At 30.6% G+C, this 21,540-nt stretch overlaps 1 protein-coding gene across 3 annotated transcripts in view; it reads right to left on the bottom strand.

Annotated features, from left to right (window-relative positions):
* Window positions 1-3,306: 3,306 nt before the first annotated feature.
* Window positions 3,307-21,540, bottom strand: part of LOC109787989 (putative LRR receptor-like serine/threonine-protein kinase At1g56130) — a 65,311-nt gene continuing 47,077 nt past the window's right edge. For all 3 annotated transcript variants that reach the window (XM_083062898.1, XM_083062897.1, XM_083062899.1), the window contains 8 exons: window positions 9,138-9,517; window positions 7,951-8,149; window positions 7,702-7,866; window positions 7,129-7,247; window positions 6,087-6,297; window positions 5,761-5,992; window positions 4,479-4,635; window positions 3,307-3,874 (listed from right to left, as the gene is read on the bottom strand). In XM_083062898.1, the coding sequence (XP_082919024.1) occupies window positions 3,554-3,874; window positions 4,479-4,635; window positions 5,761-5,992; window positions 6,087-6,297; window positions 7,129-7,247; window positions 7,702-7,866; window positions 7,951-8,149; window positions 9,138-9,517 (1,784 nt within the window). In that variant the 3' untranslated portion in view covers window positions 3,307-3,553. The remainder of the gene's footprint in view (window positions 3,875-4,478; window positions 4,636-5,760; window positions 5,993-6,086; window positions 6,298-7,128; window positions 7,248-7,701; window positions 7,867-7,950; window positions 8,150-9,137; window positions 9,518-21,540) is intronic.

The raw sequence follows: 21,540 nt of genomic DNA, 5'->3' as shown, positions 1-21,540 counted from the left end.
GGCTTATCCAAGAGAAGAAAGGGGTAAATTGGATACTAAAAATTTCTTTCTAAATCTTCTTGATTTAAAAACTTTTCTAAGACTTTTCAATGAAATATATTGATATATAGTTGTATATAGGATATGCTATTGAGATTATTTTATACATGCAATGTCATATTCAATTAGTCCTAGCTATATGTAGTGTTCATGTTTTATGTCATACATTATTAAGCATATAATCATATTTGCAAAAATGTAAAGATAAATGTAGGGATAAGAAAAAATGCACAACACATTTATAATGGTTCAACCACATCCACTTGAGACCTACATCTAGTCTCCAATCAACTTGACTGAGATTTTTTCACTAACCTTTAATGTTATAAGTTTTACAATCACAATATCACATGCAATACATTTCTACACAATTAAAGAAACCACTTCTTGCACCCCAAGAAACACTATCTTATAGCACCCCACTACAAGCTTCTCTTTTCCTAAGAAATCTACTTAAGAAAACTAGTTACAAAGATTAAAGAAAGAATTCACTTGATGTACAAAACATTTCAACATATAGATGACTCAAACCAATGTAGCTTAGCCTATATTTCCAATGAAGATGATGATGATCAATTCAATTCTTGAATCCTTTCTTGAGGCTCTCACAAAGGTTATTAAATCTCTTCTTACAAAGAGAAACATTTTTTAGAGAGAATTTTCAAAAGTAATATCACAAAGGTTCTTGTTCTCTGAGTTTTTGAACATGAAAAATGATATATAGAGTTTTCTGATAGAAATAATCGATTATTTTGTTCTTTGCAAATATGGAAATAAACCAAGAACAATTTAATCAGTTATGTTGAATGATAATCGATTATTCCAGGAAGTTGTTTATGAAATAATCGATTATTTTGTTGAATAATCGATTATTACAACAAAATTTCTCAGGTTATAAAAAAACAGAGCAAATAATCGATTATTACTTAAGATAATCAATTATTTTAAGTGAAAACTTAATATCTCAATTTTTCATACTAATCCTCTTTTCAAATCATTTTTAAATATTCTTTTCATCATCAAATATCATCTAGATAGATATTTAAAGCTAAGTTACCTATAAAGCACAAAGTACACATGCAATAAAGCATAAACACATAACAAGATACAATTTGCACTCTTATCACTCAAGAGGATTATATTTGTAATCATCAAAACTAAATGTGACAAGTCTTCATCTTGAGCTTGGTTAATAACCTCCATAATGAAACAATTTTTAGTCACTATTTGGCCTCCTAAACCTCCCATAGTAAAACAAGTTGATTGACACTCTCTAGCTTGTGGGTTTGTGAAGTGTAATTTGGATGGTGGTGCTAGAGGATCTCCTAACCTAGCTGCAAGTGATGGTCTTTTTCAAGATCACAGTGGAGCTTTTCTTGGGGGTTTGTAGCTTTTCTTGGTACTAAGGATGCACTACACGTTGAATTGGCAGTGGTTATATTGGTGACCGAATATGCATATGACGTTGGGTGGCATAACTTTCGGTTGGAATGTGACTCGCAACTTGTTTTGGTAGCTTTTAGGAATGTTCAAATTATTCCTTGGACTATACGCAACAGATGGAAACATTGTCTTTAGTTATGTTCATATATGTGGTTCTTTTCATCTCACGTTTATAGGGATGGTAATATTTGTGCTAACAAATTGGTGTCTTATGGGATTAAGCATAAACTTAATTTTGTTTGGTGGTATCTACTTTCCAATTTTATTAGTGAGCACTTTTATGATAATTGTTGTGGATTGCCTTTGTTTTGTAATTGTTGACTTGTCATGGGTTTTGGTCCAGTCCTTGATCTTTATTATTTTTTTCATTTTTAATTTTATTGGGCATGCTATATATATATATGATTGGTAAGCTTAGGAGTGTTAACGTTGTTGGAATGTCTAAGTCCTATAATGATGCTTTGCACTCCTAACCTTTTATTTTTTTAAAAAAAATATATTGATCATATTAATTTCTTAATTAAATTTTAATATTTTAAAAATAATTTTTCAACAATCAAATTTTTCAGGGTCACAATATAACTATTTATCATAAATTCAAAATATAATTTATATATTTAAATATTGTATTTATTTACATATATAATATATTATAAATTTTAATTGTATATATTAAACATTTATCATGTGTAATACACAAACTTAAAGTACTGATATAATAGAATGTCATTGAACTTAATAAAAGAATGTAGCTAACTTAATTATATATTATTTTATTGTTTAATTTGAGTTTATTTTTTATTGAATAAGAACTATATATAATATCCAATAGTAAATAATATGTTATTAATATTTTCTTTTTCATATAAGCTTTGTCAATCAAAAGATGATTATTCATAGTTAATATATAATTAAAAAATGAAAGAAAGGTAGAAAAATTAACAAAATTAGAATTTTAAACTAGGCATGGTCAGTGTCCTTGTGAATTAATTGTGTATTGTACATGATGAAATTGACTTACATACGTTTTTGTAATTGCCTTGTGAATTATTTGTGTATTGTACATGATGATGTCTTATATATGCTTCTATACTTTGTAAGTATAGTTGAATTTTACATTGGGCATAGTCAATGTTATGGATTAAAAATGGATATGATAATTGATACATGTTTATGTACTTTGGCAAATGGTAGGCAAGTTACCATGAACATTAAGTTTATATTCAAGTAATACTTTGCTATATAAGTGAAATGCCAAAGTTTTTATGGGTAATAATGAATGACAAAATTGTTTTTTAACTTAAGTAGAGGTAGGACATACAACCTTCAATTGTGAAGGTAGGACATGATATTCATTCTAATTAATTATAAGAGTTCAACAACACAAGAAGTGCATTAACATTATGATGATGAAGCACAATTGTGACAAATTATTAGTGACTTAGTATTTGTTAGAAAAATAATGGTACCAAACAAGACAAATATAGTTGTTTTACATTTGATTTATAAAAAAAGTCATAAGACATGGCAAAAAATGGAGGACATGACCAAAGTCCTATTTTTTGCTACTTAGCCGTGAGACAACATTTTATCCCAAGTAAAAAAATACTCATACCATGTTATTGTATTAATACTACCATTGTTGCCATCTACTACCGTTGTGTCAACCACTAGTGCAACCTCAACCCCCACCACCGCCCTATTCTTATTATCATTGTTATTGCTTTCATCACCATCACTAGCACCAATATCAATGTTATTATTGTCATCACAATTCTTTCTATCATTATCATTAAGATAATAATAATTTATTAAGATAAGTAATATAAAAAAATAATTTGTAAATAATTTATTATTATTTTATTTGTGTTGTCCATTATTCACCAAACAATGTACAAAATAAAAAAGTTGTCCAATAACTCAAACATTTGTTGTTTGATGTTCTACTTGTCCTATACCTTAATGCGCATCAAGCACATCCATTAGGTTGTAGGACTAAACACAGAAATCACACAAAATATAGAAGAAAGAAGCAAAACCCTAAACTCTAAAAGTTGAAAAAACCCAACGTTTAATAATTCACAGCTTCCTTAATGCTAGTGTTTGTTGAAGTGTGGTGACTCACATATGATCCATTTATTGTATTCATCGAGTTAGTTCCCTCATCAAAGTTTACATAAGTCAAGTACTCAGGCATCATTGTTAGACGAGTCACTTCAACATCACCTGAAAGCATTGCTACTATGCGGGACATGGATGGTCGTATAAAAGGTGAGGCTTGTATGCACAATAAAGAAATTCCAACAACACGTTTCACTTCTATTTCATCAAACTCTTGCAATCTAGAATCCACCATTTCAATTTCATTATTGTTTATGTAGAGGTTCCAAGCCTGAGAAACCAAAGATTTAAGTCAAGAAAATCTCTTAAGTGCAAAACTCAAAAGTAATAAAGGGAAGGAAACACAAAAACAAAATGCCTCATTGTTTAATTAATTACACATGTATGAATTGAAAATTCATAATTATGTGTGGAAAGTAAGTTTGTATGAATATCATCAAGGATATAGAATCAACTTATATCGAAAGGTATAAAGGAATACAAATTTAAGAGATGTCAATGCCAATGCTTGGATAGATTCACCTCATATCCTTCTAAAATTAAAACTACTACAACTTATAAATATATAACAAATTGAAACATTATATATAACTTGTCTAGAATTAAATAAAATATAACCATAATTTGTCAATGCAAAAGGATACAAAAATGTGGAATTGTTCAAAAATGTAACATTCTAGCTTGAAAACACAGAAAACTTGATTTCAAGAACAATTAATTACTTAAGGTCAAACAAGGATTAAAATTGCAAATCATATCACATGATGCAATGTTATCATTTTACATTAATAACTCTACATGATCATGATTACAATTAATACCCAAATATTAAATTATTATTTTTAAAATTAATGACTATAGGCTTAGTTACATACCCATTCTAGAAGAAACATCTTTTTTTCTTCGTTGTCAAAGATAGAATTCAGATTTGACTTTCCACTGACAATCTCTAGAGCTACAATACCAAAAGAAAATACATCTGCTTTCTCTGTGAGGTGTCCACGCCAAGCATATTCTGGTGCCAAATATCCCCTTCATCATAATAAGTTTTAAACTTGATTTCAATTTACGAATAACATAGGAATATTACGAGTGCAACTCAACAGCCAAAACACTTTAGTGCTAATTATAGTTACATTTCAATAAACTCATCTAAATTATTAATACATCAATAAAATAAAATTAAAGCTACATCCTTTTTTCGAATAGACACAAAAATTGACTCAAAATAATAAAAATTGAAAAAGATCAAGTCTTCTCAAAATTTGGAATTATATTTTGAATTGCATCCACTTAATTGCATTAAATATTTTATTTTCTTATTTTTTTAATACTAAATAGTATGTTCATCATTAGTTTTTTGGTCTTGCTAACCAATGTCCTATGAGCATTGGTTAAGTATATAGAAAGTTTTCATTGAATACTAAATAAAGTTATATGAAAGAATGTACAAATACATTTTTTCAACAAAACCTTTTTACTTATGATTCTTTAACTAATGTCCTAAGGACACTTGTTAGCATTTTTGTTATTATTTTTAGTTTCATTATATAGTTGAGTTAAGTCATGTATTATTAAAGTCAATACTCAACCTAAATTAATTTTAAACAAGTCTAACATTCTATATTAAAATAATGTTTAGTCAGTGAATGTCACACCTCACGACAAAACCTATAAATTTAACCCATTTTTCTTTTGTTGTAAGGATAGGCTTGGCCAAGTTTAATTGAGTTGATATGCTCATAATTGTTACTACCTATTTTTCTTACTTTATATCTCGTAGTTATATGTTTACACACTACAAAAAAAGTTCCATGTAGTGAAAAGTGTAGGTATAGGTTATAGAGATACAAAATATATATTATTGAATCACATTTAAAATCAACACTAAAATTGTGCGTATGTATATGTCAAATAGATTTATGCCTACATATAATATATCTAGTGACACTTTTTATTTGTCACCGTATGTTACATTTCTAGTAGTGACACGTTGATTTTAAAAAATTATGCCTACCTTTCTTATTTTTAACCACTAATCATATGTAAAAATAATTCTAAAAATAACAAAGGGAAATGCAATGGACATAGGCATAATTTTCTAATAAAATGGTAAATATTAAACAAAAATGGAATATAGAAAACATTAATACTTACATTGTCCCAGCAAGCTTAGTACTTAAGTGGGTTTTTTCCTGATCAAATAACTTAGCTAAACCAAAATCTGATATCTTTGGGACAAATTGATGGTTTAGAAGAATATTACTAGTCTTCACATCACGATGTATTATACGTAGTTCTGATTCTTCATGGAGATAAGCTAGGCCTTGTGCAATTCCCTTACAAATACCAAATCGTGTTGGCCAATTTAGAAGTGAACTTATTTTTCCTAATTCACACAATAATCCAAATAGGAATCAATCCTAAATTTAATGGGCATGTTAACTCATGTATAAACACAAATGCATTATGCATGCCCTTACCAAATAATAGTTGATTAAGACTTCCATTTTCTAAATACTCATAAACAAGAAGTCGTTCATCATTCTCAATACAACATCCATGTAACTTAATGAGGTTACGATGTTGCACTGCTGAAATAGTAGCAATCTCAGTTATGAACTCTGAGTTTCCTTGGCGAGAACATTTAGATAGTTGCTTAATAGCCACAACCCTTCCATCAGTAAGTGTTCCCTATTGATTGCACAATGCAAAATGATTAATGGAAAGAAAAAGCAACTTAGGCAAAATTATTGGACCAACATGGTTATATATATATATATATATATATACATATATATATACACACACACATATATATATATATATATATATATATATATATATATTCATGTTCTACATATAATGATATTCAGAATGTGAAAATCACTATACGTAATAAAAATAAAGTTCTAACTTCATGCTAATTAATGACTCATGGTCATCTAGAAAGAGTAAGGTATGTAAGGCGTGCTAGGGGTGAAACCAAACCAAGCTAGACTTTGACGAGTCTAAGCCTAACATACAACTATGTTACTAAGTTAGAGCTTAGCTTATTTCTTTTTTGCATGCCTAATTTTAAGGTTAGATCTGACCTATATAAGAGTCTAACCTAACCTAAATCCCTAATTATGTGGTACAAGACTTATAAATTGATCTATAGACTTAAGTTTAAGTTTATTATTAATAACAATTATATTAAATTAAAATATTAATTATAAATTAACATATAATACATGATATTGGTTTTATATGTTAAATAGGACAACCTATTGAGGATACTATTATGCTTTAAAAAGTCTAAAGCTTGGCTTTTCAGTTAAAAAATACTTCTAAAAAGTTTAAGCTTAGCCTTTTTAATAAATAGGTCAAGCTAGGCTAGGTCACAGGTTCCTTATAGACCATTTGGCCTATTTCCAACTCTAACCAAAACTAATGAAAATTTTAGTAATCTTATATATGACAAAAACAAAGTTAAAATAATGGGAAAAATCCCATACAACTTTAACTTTTTTGTAAAATTACCTTATAAACAGGTCCAAATCCACCTTCTCCAATCTTATTAGTAGAATCAAAGTCATTTGTGGCATTCTTCAACTCAGAGTAACTGAAAGTGTATGGTCTAGCTTCTATACATAACAACTCTAAAAATTAAACATAAATAAGTGTTAACTTTTTAATCATTGATGTATAAATTAGAAGTTTAAACAATATTCATATGTTTTATAAGACCCTAAATTTCTTGATATTCTTCCAATTATACATTTTATCCATAAAAAATATCAAAAAATAAAAATTGGTAACATTAATGCCATTTTCCATGGATAAACTTGATTTATGTTGGAAGTTACCAAATACACTCTACCAAACTTTTCTTACATTAAATGCGGGCATACTTGCCTTAGCTAGAGTATGTTTCATTTGGAGTTCCATTCCCCAACTCAATATTGTATTAGTTTAATGAAATTCAAGGAAAAAATAGTTTATGAAATAATAGCTACACAACCTCATGTTGGTTAGAGAACAAAATTCAAAACATCCATGGATTCATTGTAATGAATGAGTTTCATATTTAAATATGTTTGTAATTACATTTACCTTCATTTTTCTTAGCATGATGTTGTCTTCCTCGAATAATGAAACAAGCCACAAAAATAGAAAGAATAACGCTTAAAACTCCAATCCCTATAGGTACTCCGATTATCACATGAGTATTTTTCTTGTTATCGGTTGGAAGCTTGTTACTAACCGAGGGAGTGAAATCTACATAAAAGATAAACACAAACTACATTATAAAACAATTTGAGGTTGTATATACTATATACTAACTTTTCATCCAAATCTAACCTGGGGTTGCACTGATGGCTGAAATTAATGGTCCATAAGTGTATTCATCAGGTATACAACAAGTCCCTTTTCCAGCCCAAAAAAGGTGGATCTCAAGGTAGTTTTCCACTACTTGAGCTTTAAATTCCATTGGGACAGCTTTGAAAGAAACCTTACCAGCTTCCTTTTGTATATCAAAATCCTTTAAAACAAGATTCCCCTGAGAGTAACACAAAAACATCAGACTAAGAATAAAATAGAATTTGTCTTTTTCTAAGTTTCCTCACTAGGTTCGATCAACTATATAGATTAAACAATACCATATTATTTATATATTGCAAATTATGTTTATAGACAAACCATTGCCCTCTAAATGACAAAAAAATGGATTAAGTATACCCTAAGAAAAAAAAATATTGTTGTAGGAAATTTAAGAGCTTTATCCTGTTGTGAAAATCATAATTTATCCTAAAAATTAATATTATTAGCCATTTTTATGATTTTCTAATTTCATATTTTGATGAGATAAACTAATTCATACAATATGCCTAAGTTTAATACTAACTCAAAAGTGGGGAAAGTTATTATAAGAAAAAGTCAATTTATTTGGAAATTTAGCTTAGCATTATAATTAAGCATAAGAAAAAATTGTGGCCAAGCTTCCAATTACTTCAACTTAATCTCTTTAATTTTAGTTTTCAAGTGGATTTAATAGATTTACTAACTTATCTCTTTGCTTGTCATAATTCATGAACCACTATCTCTTTTTAAATTACTTTTGTCTTACGTAAATATAAGAACTTGCATTGTATATATGTAATCTAGCATTGGATCATCTTGGTAGTATTTTATTTAGTTAAAAAAAAGTGACTCAAGACTCACCTAATGGATTTTGGGGAGTGAACAAAGAATCTTACTATTGTTCTAAGGCTTTCCTTCACATTTTTTTTATCTTGTTATATGTATTCTCTAGCTGGCCACTAGGCTAAAGTCTAATTTCACTTGTGATACTATTATTTTTGTTGGTCGACACTTTTTTTCACAAGATGGAGATCAAACATGAACTTCTTGCTAAATAGATTGTCCCTACAATGTGGAGCACATGCAAGCTTCCTAACCACTACACCAACCGATCAAGTTATACATAATTTTATTATTTTAGAAGATAAATAAATATTATAGTATCTTCTAAGAAGTACAATATTCACCTGGATGTAAACATCAAAGATTCGCCTCCCAGTGCTTTTCCATGAGGAAGAATCCAGAATCTTACTTTCAGCAAACTGAAGCGTCACATTGTAATTACCATTTTCAAGTCCCAGGCCATAGTATCTCAATGATGAAGCAGATAGTCGTGCTGTTTGGAACATGTTGGAATCTAAAGTGCCAACGAATTTATTTGGAACATAACTTGTATACATACTCAAACCGCTACTTCCAGTAAAGTACCCCACATTACTAACTGCCCACCTCTGCGTTTTTGTCACAAAATATGTAGCTGGACCAAGTTTCTCATTATCACTTTCATAGACAACTCCATTTGAATATAAAATTTCAGGACCACCACAGTTGATTGAAAAATTGTAATCTAGAAAAAAATTACATTAAAAAATTATTCTATAGAAAAGGTGATTCAATTGACAAATTATCATCTTTCTAGTCTTAAATTTTGAGACAAAACAAAGGATAAAACTTAGGTATAGTTCCTTAAGTAAGATTGATGTTGTTCTTCAATCAAAATTGGAGTTTTATCTCAATAATATGCACTTGCATTTAATGTAGATCTCATTAATATACATTTACGTATATTAGCAAGGTAAAACCCCAATTTTGATTGGAGAACAATACTAATCATATCTAAAGAACTGTACCTAAGTTTTCTATTGAAATAAATTAGATATTGAATTATACATAAATTAATGTAATATAATGAGATATGCTATTTCGTTTTACTTAGAAAGTAGTGGGAAAGAAATACACATGTTAAGGAAAAGAAAAAATAATTATATACATTCTACCTTTTCCTTTGTCTCCTATTATACTTTGTTACTCATGTTTTAAGATTTTCTTATTCTTTTGAATTAAATATATCTTATTAATGTTTTTTAAGGTTGAGTTATAAGGGACGAAAGCCAATGACAAAGCAGATGATCTTTCTTATATGTAGGACTTGATTCAATTGTCTATGGGTGCACAAGCCATTACAAACTATTGTAAATATAGAACATTTATTGACACACACACAAAAACATATTGAATGATTTTAGGATCAAATAGAAATAGTCATAGAATTGATTACCAAAACAATCATACAATCAAACAAAAATAACACAAGACAAAAGGTAAAAGGGAGAAAAACTTAATCAAATGTATTTTAGCTATAAACATAAAATAATTGTTACAACAAGAAACTTAAATACAAAAGTAATAAAAATCACTAATTGAATAAAGTAAACAAGCAACAATTACTAATTTACAAAACTATGCATCGATATGCCTATTTTTTGTGACCACATGCTTAATTGTCTTATCTGATAACTTGTATGAATTATCAATATGCACTATGATATACTTTGATATCGTTCATGTTTTAATATGCCTATTTTGTGTGACCACATGCTTGATTGTCTTATCTGATAACTTGTATGAATTATAGCCAAATAAATTGTCAATTATATTAAATTCTTTATGCAACTAACTCAATACAAGTTTTCATTAGATAGTTGTTTATGTTATTTTTTTATTTTTGTAGAAAAACAAGTTAGAATTATGATGCATAAGTGTGAATGACAATGATACAAAAAACATTAGTGTTTGCTTATCCAAAAAGGAATATGGCACAAACGTGCACCTATCGTGACAATTGTAATAACTTTCTAACTTCCACTAGCACAAGATAACAAGGACCTATTATACATTTGTCTAAGACATGTACAATAGTGCTTGTTGTGAAGGCTTTGCTCTCTGTCATGTCTCCTAACGTTCACCTTCTCAAGGCTATATATAAAATACCTTTTACAATGTTGAAGATGGTTGATGTACGTGAAATTATAGTCTTTTTGAGAAAACTATCAAAAGAAAACTCAAAGTTTTTGTGTGGATAATCTCACTAGATGATCTTTGTAAATCAATTAGTACCTAGTGTTTAGTTGATTGTTGAGTGACCAAAATATTAATAATTTCCATATTACCATCCTCATGATTTAAACTTTTGTAATCATTGAACCTTTTCCTTTTAATAGAATACTTGGTGAAATCCATCTCATGTTGAGTCTAGTAGTTTGTAAGCTTGAAAAGGTAAATAATATTTGGTTTTGTACTCACAATTTGAGTAGTTTGAATCCTTTGATAAGAAAAAATGTTATCAAACCTTGCTCAAATAGGCCAGTTGGACCGATCTGATTAGGAATTGGACTTGTGACTATGTTGAGTCCATAATAAGATCATATATGCTACAACTTACAAGCCCAATTATGATGTCATAATATCAGCCTAACACCAAATTAAATCGATGAAATCTCATTTCAATTAAACTAATGGTTAGTATTTTATGCATCACCTAACACCATATTAAACTACTAAAATCCAATTTTAGTTGGACCAGTGGTGAATATTTTATGTATCGCTCAAAGCCTAATGTGTTGCTAACATTAAGGGTTTAAGTGAGTTTGGTTAGGTCGAGTGTGGACGGATTCGTTACTTAACATGATCAAAATTCAATGGTTAGATTTTTGTTTTGTTTTTTTAATCTAACTCAACCCAGCCCGACCATGAATAAGTTGAATTTGGTTGGTTCAATCAGATCAACATAATTATTTTTTTATTTTAAAATTTGAATATTTCAAAATAATATATTGCTGCAAATGCAATGTTATCAACCTATAAATCAAATATGAATACAAACTTGTTAAGTCAAAAAATAATTTTGGATCCCTTAAGTTTTAAAGATTTAATGATAAGAAACAAAATATTTTTACAAGAGAAAATGTCTTTGAAAAATGTTTTATTACACAAAGTGTAAGACACAGATCGTCTGCCGATGTGAATTAGATGAAACACATAGTCTATTCATATACATGAAATGTTCATTATTTGTTGCGACTAATGACAAAATTTTTTTTGAACGCTTCATTCCTTAATAGACCAAACTATAAATCCATCTTGAAACTGACAAATCTATTAAAGAGAAAAGGATTATGCTTTCCATTATGACCAAGGATGAAGATCCCTAAAATCACGGAGAAAAGTAGATAAAGTCACTACTGTAACTGCACTATGATGAAATTGCTTTTGCAAGCTCCATTTGGTATGGAAAGATGATAAGTGGCTTCCTTAATCAAATAAAAGGTACCATTTGGTGAAATGCATTTAACGCTTACATTAAATTAGTCAACGATTACTTGACATCGTAAACAAAGTTGATGAAGACAAATAAAACAAACTTATGAGTTAGACTTCAAGTGTTATAACAATTATCTTCTCCAAGCTACTATATAAGAAGATTTGAAACTCAAGAAATAATTGCACAAGAGATATGGTATAAAAAGATAAACAACATACAAAATAAACTTGTATAAAAACTTACACTTTATAAATTATACTTGTGTATAATCCTTATTATTTCTTGTGAAAGCTTATTAGTCTACATTGGTTGTATAACATCTAAGTGAGACGAACACAATATTTGTGTAACCTCCATAACCTTTGTTATAAAGTTAAGCCTAGAGAGGCTTGTTTATAAAAGAATACTTGTTTTGAGCCTGAAGAAGCTTCTCTGTAAAATAATACTTGTTTTGAGCCTATAAAGGCTTGTCTATAAAAGAATACGTGTTTTGTGTCTTGAGAGGCTTGATTGCAAGATAATACTTGCTTTTTGAGCCTAGAGAGACTTGACCATAAAAGAATACTTGGTTGCTAAGTTTGGAGAGGCTTGTTGTGAAAATAATACTTGGGTAGTTGTTTGAAGAGGCAATTCAAAGAATATTTAGCGTTGAGCCAAAAGTGACTTGTTGAAAGAATGCTTTTATCTTTGTTGAAAGATAATGAAACTTAATCTGGTTGGATTGATGACTAGATGTAGTCTTAGTTGTTGAAATAAACCAATATAAAAATAACCAATGTTCTGTTTGACTTCTCTTCGCACTCCATCTGATTAGTGATACTACTTCACTACATAAAAAGTAAAATTTTTTTATATACACTATTTAACCCCCTTTCTAATGTTTATCTTTTCTCCATAGTTTAGTACCAGAGCTCATATTTTGACGAGGTTGAGAATCTAATCATGCCAAAGGGAAAAGATTCACTATGGTAAGTAGTGAAGGATATTACCTACCAGAAGAAGCCTTTTTCATAAAGCTTCATGCCTTTAATGAAAAGGACTACCTGAATTGGAAGTATGAAATAGAAATGTTCTTCAAATCCACCCAATATGACCTATGGAGTATAATCACTCAAGGTGATGTTGTTATTACCAACTCAGAGAGTGAGTACACTTAGGATGACTACAACATATTGCAACTTAACACCAAAGCAAGATACATCCTTGCTTTCTCTTTGTCCATAACAGAGTATAACAAAGTTCTACAGTTACTCAATGACCAAGAAAAATTAGGATGCCTTAAGGCTTATGGTAGGTGCTAAGTTAGATGCTACTAAAATAGAGGTAAAAACTGACTCAAAACTCTTATTTTTATAAATTAGATGATGATGAGATATCTTATTATATTCTCTTGGCTAACTCTCACATGATCTCCCTCGAGTACAAGAAATTAAAAGAAAAATAAAAGATTCTTGAAAAAGAAAATCTTGAATTAAGGCAAAACATGTCAGACGTAGTACGAACGATAGTCTCTTAAGGACAAGATCACCAAATTTGTCCTAAACATTGGAGGTTGAAAACCTATAACTCATGAAGGGCTTAGCCAAGCTTTTTGGCAGATTTTCTAAGTTGAACATGCTTTTGAAGCATAAAAGACTTCTGTTTGACAAAAGTGATCTTAACTTTGAACTTGGATTAGGGACCTCTCAAGCCAAACCTTAGGATTCCTTTCATAAAGACAATGTAAATGGAGGTAAAAATCTAGGCAATCAAAAAAGTAAGATCAAAGGAATGAAAGCTAACAAGAAAGGACCCAATAAAATCTGAATACCAAAATCTCAATTAATCTCTATTACAAATATCCTTAACGGGAAGAATGAAGGATTCACACTAGTACTTGGACAATGCCTACTCACAACACATGACTTGAGAAAGGTATATGTTCCTAGACCTCCAACCACATGAAGAATCGGTTTCCTTCATACCTATTATAAATAATATTTTGTATGTTGAAGGTTTAAAGTATAACCTACTTAGCATAAGCCAATTTTGTTATACTAGTTAGACTATAGTCTTTAACAAAGATGCATGCATAGTTAAGCAAGACAATGGATCTATGGTTTTTACTACTCAGAGGAACAATAGTCTCTATGAGATTAATATGACTAGTTTAAGCAAACAGAATGTAACATATCTAGTGTTCAGAGAAGATGAAAAATGAATTTGGAACAAAAAGCTTGGGCATATCAATTTGAAACATATTTCAAAAATAACCAAAAAGGGTTTAGTAAAAAGATTGCTTGAGATTTCTAGGAAAAATCGCCTTTTCTACAAAGCATGCAAGAAGGGAAAACAGATTAAAACATCTTTTAGAGCTAAGAAAAATGTATGGATTTGTCATTATAGATGAGTATTCTAGATATACACGGATATACTTCTAAGGCCATAAGCACGAGTCATTTAAGGTCTTTAAAATATTCTACAAGCATGTTTAAAATGAAATAAAAGTTTTTTGCATTATTACATCAGAAGTGACCATGGAGCTGAGTTTGAAAATTCTATTTTAAAAAACTTTTGTACAAAAACATGGTATCTTTTACAACTTCTCTTCACCAAGAACACCTCAATAAAATAGGGTAGTTGAAAGAAAAAAAAACCAAACTTTACAAGAAATGGCAAAAACACTCATTTGCAAAAATAATTTTCCAAAATACTTCTAGACATAAATAGTGAACACAACGTCTTACATTCAAAATAGAATATTAATAAGACCACTACTAAACAAGACTTCCTATGAATTGTGGAGAAGAATAAGATCCAACATTTCACAATTCCATCATTTTTAAGTGAATGTTATATATCCTAAACACTAAAGGTCAACCAGGCAAGTTTGATTCCAATCTAGACAAGGGTATTTTCCTTGGATATTTTGATACTTCAAAGGTCTATAGAGTTTACAACTCTAGAACCATTATTGTTGAAGAATTTATTCATGTGAAGTTTAATGATGCACTAACAACTAATAGGAAATTATCAAATCTAGAAGAAGACTTTGCATATTGGAGAAGATCAAATGAATGAGCCAAATGCTACCAATCAGACAATGGATTTTCTTGTAGGTCAAATGAATCAGTTAGATGAATCAATTATATATCGTAGAGACTGAAAGTTCATCAACTATCATCCTTAATATCAAATCTGAGGTGATAAGACTAAAGGTGTTAAGATAAGATCTGCTCTAAAAAACAACGCTTCATGTGCTTTGGTATCTTAATAGAACCAAAGAACATAGATGAAGCACTAGGATACAATGATTGGATCATTTCCATGGAAGAAAAGCTCCATCAATTTGAAAGGAATGACATTTGGAATTTAGCACCAAAGCCAAGACACCAAAGTGTGATTGGAACCAAATGACTGTTCAAAAATAAGTTGGATGAGAAACTTAAAGTGGTAAGAAATAAAGTTAGATTGGTAGCACAAGGCTACAATCATCAAGAAGGTATTGATTTCATTGAAACTTTTGCTCCTATTGCTAGACTTAAAGCTATTAGGATTATGTTAGCATTTGTAGCTAAAAAAAACAAAACTTTTTCAAAAGAATGTAAAGAGCACATTTTTAAATGTAAGCATTGAAGAGGAAGTTTATGTTAAATAACCTCCAAGTTTGAAAATCTTAATTTTAAAGAATATGTTTTCAAACATAAAAATGCTCTTTACAGTCTAAAACAAGCTCCTAAAACTTGGTATGAAAGACTAAGTATTTTTCTACTTAATAATGGTTTTGTTAAGGAAAAAGTTGACACAACCTTATTTAGAAAAGATCTGTAATAGATTTCATTGTAGTTCAAATATAGGTTGATGGTATAATATTTGGTACTACAAATGATTTTTTGTGCGAGTATTTTTCAATGTAATGCAAACAGAAATAAGCATGATTGGTGAGCTGAAGTTCTCCTTGGGACTTTAGATAAAGTAGATAGTGAATGTACCTTCATTCATAAAAAAATACATAAGAGAACTTCTTCAAAAAATTGTGATGAATGATTGCAAGCCAATGCCAACACCTATGCATCCGTGTATAGGTTTGTCTAAAGATGAATCATGTAAACTAGTAGATCAAATGATCTACAAAGGTATGATTGGATTCTTACTCTATTTGATCGCAAGCAGACTTGACATCATGTTCAACATCTGTCTTTATGCTAGATTTCAATTTGATCCCAGAGAATCACATTTAAAATTTGTGAAATGAATATTAAGATATCTTACAGGTTCTATTAACCTCTATTTGTTCTATAATAAAAAAATACAATTGCAGGTTAGCAGGATTTGTGATGTTGACTATGCTAGAGATAGAATTGAAAGAAAGAGTACAAGTGGATGCTATTATTTCTTATGAAGTTGCCTCATCCCATGGGCAAGCAAGAAATGAAACTTCATAGCTCTCTCAACTATAGAGGCAAAGTATATCTCAATAGTTGGATGTTGCTTATAGCTCTTATGGGTCAAGTATCAATTAGAAGACTATTCTATTCTTGAAAATAATATACCTATATTCTGTGATAACACCAATGCTATTAATTTTTCTAAAAATCTCATACAACATTCTAAGGCAAAGCACATTGAAATAAGATATTATTTTATTTGTGATTATGTACAAAAAAGAGTTTTTGACATAAAATTTATTGACACTGATCATGAATGTTTTGATATTTTTACAAAGGCTTTAGCTGAAGAATGCTTTAAATTCATTAGAGATCATTTACATCTTAAATGTATTTTAGATTGAACATTACATACATCGTCTTACATCATATCATCTTACTATGCATTATGTTTCATTTGACCTATATCATCTTATGCCTACGTGTCATTTCATTAGTCTAACCTAATATATTGACTAACATATCATTTGAGTTTTTGAAAAGATATCAAAATGCATTAGAGGCTCTTAAGTTCAAGACATCATTGGATATGTTGGTTTTCGAGAAAGTAACGTGTTGAGAAGTGGGAAAAATAGAGGCAAGTAAAGTAAGCACTTACCCCATGTCCCTTTAGTCTACCAACCACATTGTCGAGACCTACCCTCTCACTATTTAGTAAAACTTAACTATTCCCTCTCCACTCTCACACTTTCTCAAAAGCTTCTATGAACCCCTAATTGATAATCTTTTCCCCCAAATTTTTCTTTGTAAAACACCAAACCCTAAACACCTAAAACAAAAATGGCAACCAAATTTACTCTATCGGGCTGCAAGGTACCCATGGAAGAGTACCCAAATCCTCTCTTTCTACCTGACAAGACCATAATTGTGCAAAAAATGCAAGATGAGAGCTAATTAATGAAAGCTTACCTGGACCATGCTGGCTGGACCAAGTTTGCTAAGCTCAAGTGTGACTAACACCACGCTCCTTACTCCTATTTTTAGGTGTCTTCCATCTATCACTCCATCATCAGATGAGTAGACCAAACGAACTTTCGAGTGAACCTATTGATTATTGCAACAACTTCAAGTTGCAAAGAGAAGGGTGAGGTCTACAAGGGTGACTGAGAGGTCGCCATTAGTTAAGAGATAATAGATGTACTCATCTTCTCAAATGGCCTATGAGCAATAAATAGGAATGAATTGATGAAATTCCTCTAGATGAACAACCTCACCCCAATCAAGTCAAGATCATGTGATCACATTTCTGACTTGGACATGTTTTTTCTATACTACCTAGTGTTGGGGAGTAAGGTCAACCTGCCAGAACTGGTATACAACCGTTGTAAGGCATGCTTCTCGCAACGTGACCAGTTAAGAAGTAAGAGAGCCCTCATTCCCTATGGGATGCTTTTTACAAAGGTCATTTAGTAAGCAAGGATCAACACAATGTCTCTCATTGTCATTACTGATGGTGGAGACGTGTCAATGACCACACTAAGAAAAATGGGTATAAACCATCTTTTCCCATCAGTGAGGAGCCACTCACTAACTTTGAAGATGGAGCTAGAGGAGACAATCCCCCTCTAAAGAAGACTACTCTGAGTTCCTGACAAACCTACTAGTCCAAAACTTGACTTTCACCCTTTGAACCAAAAAAAACCCACTATCTCCAAAAGCCTCAAAATCCAAGTCCATGAGACTTTGTCTAATTCAAATGATAAGCTACTCATATACAGCCTCACCCAAAAATCCTCTACCTCTAGCATCGAGATCCTATCCCACCTTCTTCCATTATCTAAACAACCACCATTTACCTAATCAAGCTTTTTATCTGCCCATTATCTAGTCAACCAAAATCCAAACCTCAACCACAACCACCTTAACCACATCAACAAACCACCCTACAATCTCCACCTCTCGCCAAGCGATGCCTAGTGTGTGGCTTAAGACTAGCCCTAGCCTCTAGGGACTTGGAGGAAGAGAAAGTTGTGAAGCTTTGAAGTTGCAATCTACTATAGAAGCCAAGTAACAAGCCTTCATAGATACTACTCCAACTACTCTAGTGGCTCAACAGTTGGAAGCTATTTTCAGTCTATCTCTCTCAAAGACTCCCACTCTATCGTAGGAGGAGTACCAAGGACTAGTTCAAGAGGTACCCCAAAATTGTTTATAAGGGGGAGCCTCTATCTAAAGGTCCTACTCAGGCTGGTGAGGCTGATGCTGAAGTCAAGAGCATAAACCTGCTTGGTCCATCTTTGTGGTGCCACCATCTACTATATTTGAGTCTGATAATTATAGCATCTAAAGAAGAATGAGAGATGGAGCGTCTAAAGGAGAAGATGTCAATTGATGATGATCGAACTCCTCCTATCATGACTCCAACAAACACTCCTTCTTTTTAAACTTTTAGGAGTATAAGGGGATGTGTCTCAGTAGTGAACCCAACCTTTTTATTCACCCCATTACTAAAATACAATATGTTCGAAGGGAGATCAACTTGGATTACCTTCACTGATTGGATGGTTAGACTCTACGTATTGTCAAGCAACAACAAAACGAAATGCAAAATTTACTTAACTTAAGAGTTGTTATTGAATTAAGCATTGAAGGCACTTCTCACAACCTTCCTTTCGTGCTTGGTGAGTTATACAGACCATGGATGATTTAGCCTTGGACGAAGCTCTACACATAAGACTTTATCCCTAAGTTTGTAATTCACTCTATCTAGAAAGGCAAGGAGAAGTTGCCCCAGTACAAGCTTGACAAATGTCATGAGTTCTATGCATCTCACCATACCTCATAAGACATCTATCTTGTAGGTATTATGCCATATCGTTTCCCACTAGCCAAGGACCGATGCTTCACTAGCTACCATCTCCCTTCCAAGGCCAAGTCTACAAGCTTCAACACTCTTTATTAGACAAAGACTGTATATATATTATTCCTCATATGACATCACTTTTCATATATTTTTACTTGGGAATATAATCTTTCTGTATAGGAAAATGTTCAGGTTGCCCACATCAAACCAACCAAGTCTCTTTGCTTCCTCTACTTCTCCACCTCTCCCTCCCCTCACAATTGAAGAGGATCACGATAAGGTGATCGTTGGCCTTTACCAAGCTCTACACTATACTATGAGGAGGCAAGTACAATACGAAAGCAAATTCAACAAGTTGTTGTCTCACCTTAACATCGATTTAATTTAAGCTCTAACGAGGAGGATATCTTGGACTAACTTTTATTGGTGCCTAAAGGGGGAAAGTGATTAAATTTTTTGATTATTTTGCTCTGATATATATTTTTTAATTTCCTAAATGCTATATTTAAATTCTTCAAAATTTTTAACAAAATGATATGATTATTGAATATTTTTTGCATGTTTTCTTTGATGTCACGATTTATGCAAGTTATATTCATCAGATCATGCATGTTTTTAAGAGGAGTCCCTTATTCATTGCATATAGCACCTAAGGTAGATATAAATGGTCTAATTATATATGCTTTGATACCTAAGGTAGAAAAATATGCTCTAATATGCATGATAAGAAAGAAATAAAACAACCATGATATGCCTTATATAAAATATATTTGTATGCTCTTCTTTGATAGAGTAAGACTAAAACTTATATGATCTATATGCACACTTAGTCTGACATGCTCTAAGAATTAAAATTGAATATCATTCTAAGTTGCTTTATTATGATTGCTTAGTCTGTCTCACTCTATTTTAAATGATGATATAACTAAGTAAGTGCGAGACAATACATGTCTTTAAAGAGTATACTCATAAAAATCAATTCCCTTAAATGATCTTATTGCATCTTAGGCGTGTGCCATACATCACTTTGATAAAAACGATTCCAAATTGCTTATACGTGTTCAAGAAAAATTTCTTAACCAAAATTGAAAAAGCTTTTCAAAAGTTAAAAAACCAAAATGCTTTAAGAAATATGTTTTGAAAGATGAAAACATTTTAAAAAGTAAAAAACAAAATCATCTTACCAAAGAAAAAATATTTTCTGAGATAAAATAAAGTAGACATTTCAAAAATTCAAAAACGTTTTTGCCACTGTCAAACAAAGGGAGATTGTTAAGTTAAAAGACAATCTTGAATTCCTCAAGTTTGAGGTTTTAATGATAAAAAACAAAATATTTTTACAAGAGAAAATGTCTTTAAAAAATGTTTATCGAACAATGTGTAAGACACAAATTGTCTATAAGATGATGTGAATTAGATGAAATATATAATTTGTCTCATATATATTAAATGTTCATTATTTATTGAGACTAATGACAAAATTTATTTTGAATGCTTCATTCCTTAACAGATCAAACTAGAAAACCATCTCAAAACTCACAAATTTGTTAAAAATAAAATGATCATGCTTTTCATCAAGACCAAGGACGAAGATCCTTGAAATCAAGAAGAAAAGCCGATAAAGTTACTTTTACGTACAACTACACTATGCTGACATTGCTTTTGCAAGCTTCGTTTGGTATGGAAAGATGATAAGTAGCTTCCTTGATCAAATAAGAGGTATTATTTGGTGAAATTTATTTAATGCTTACATTAAATAAGTCAATGTTTACTTGTCATCGCAAGAAAATATAGTGAAGATAGGTGAAACAAACTAATGAGTTGGACTCAAAGTGTTACAACAATCATCTTCTCCAAGCTACTATATGAAAAGATTCAAAGCTCAAGAAAAAATGGAACAAGAGATATGACACAAGAAAAAAGAAACAACATATAAAAGAGACTTGTATAGAAACATACACTCTGTAAATTATACTTATGTATAATCCTTATTCTTTCTTGCAAAAGCTTATTGGTCTATTTTGGTTGTATAATGTCTA

This window comes from Cajanus cajan, chromosome 8, assembly GCF_000230855.2.
Source record: "Cajanus cajan strain Asha chromosome 8, NIPB_CcT2T_4, whole genome shotgun sequence".
Classification (NCBI taxonomy): Eukaryota; Viridiplantae; Streptophyta; class Magnoliopsida; order Fabales; family Fabaceae; genus Cajanus; species Cajanus cajan.
This window is presented reverse-complemented; position numbering and strand designations above follow the sequence as displayed.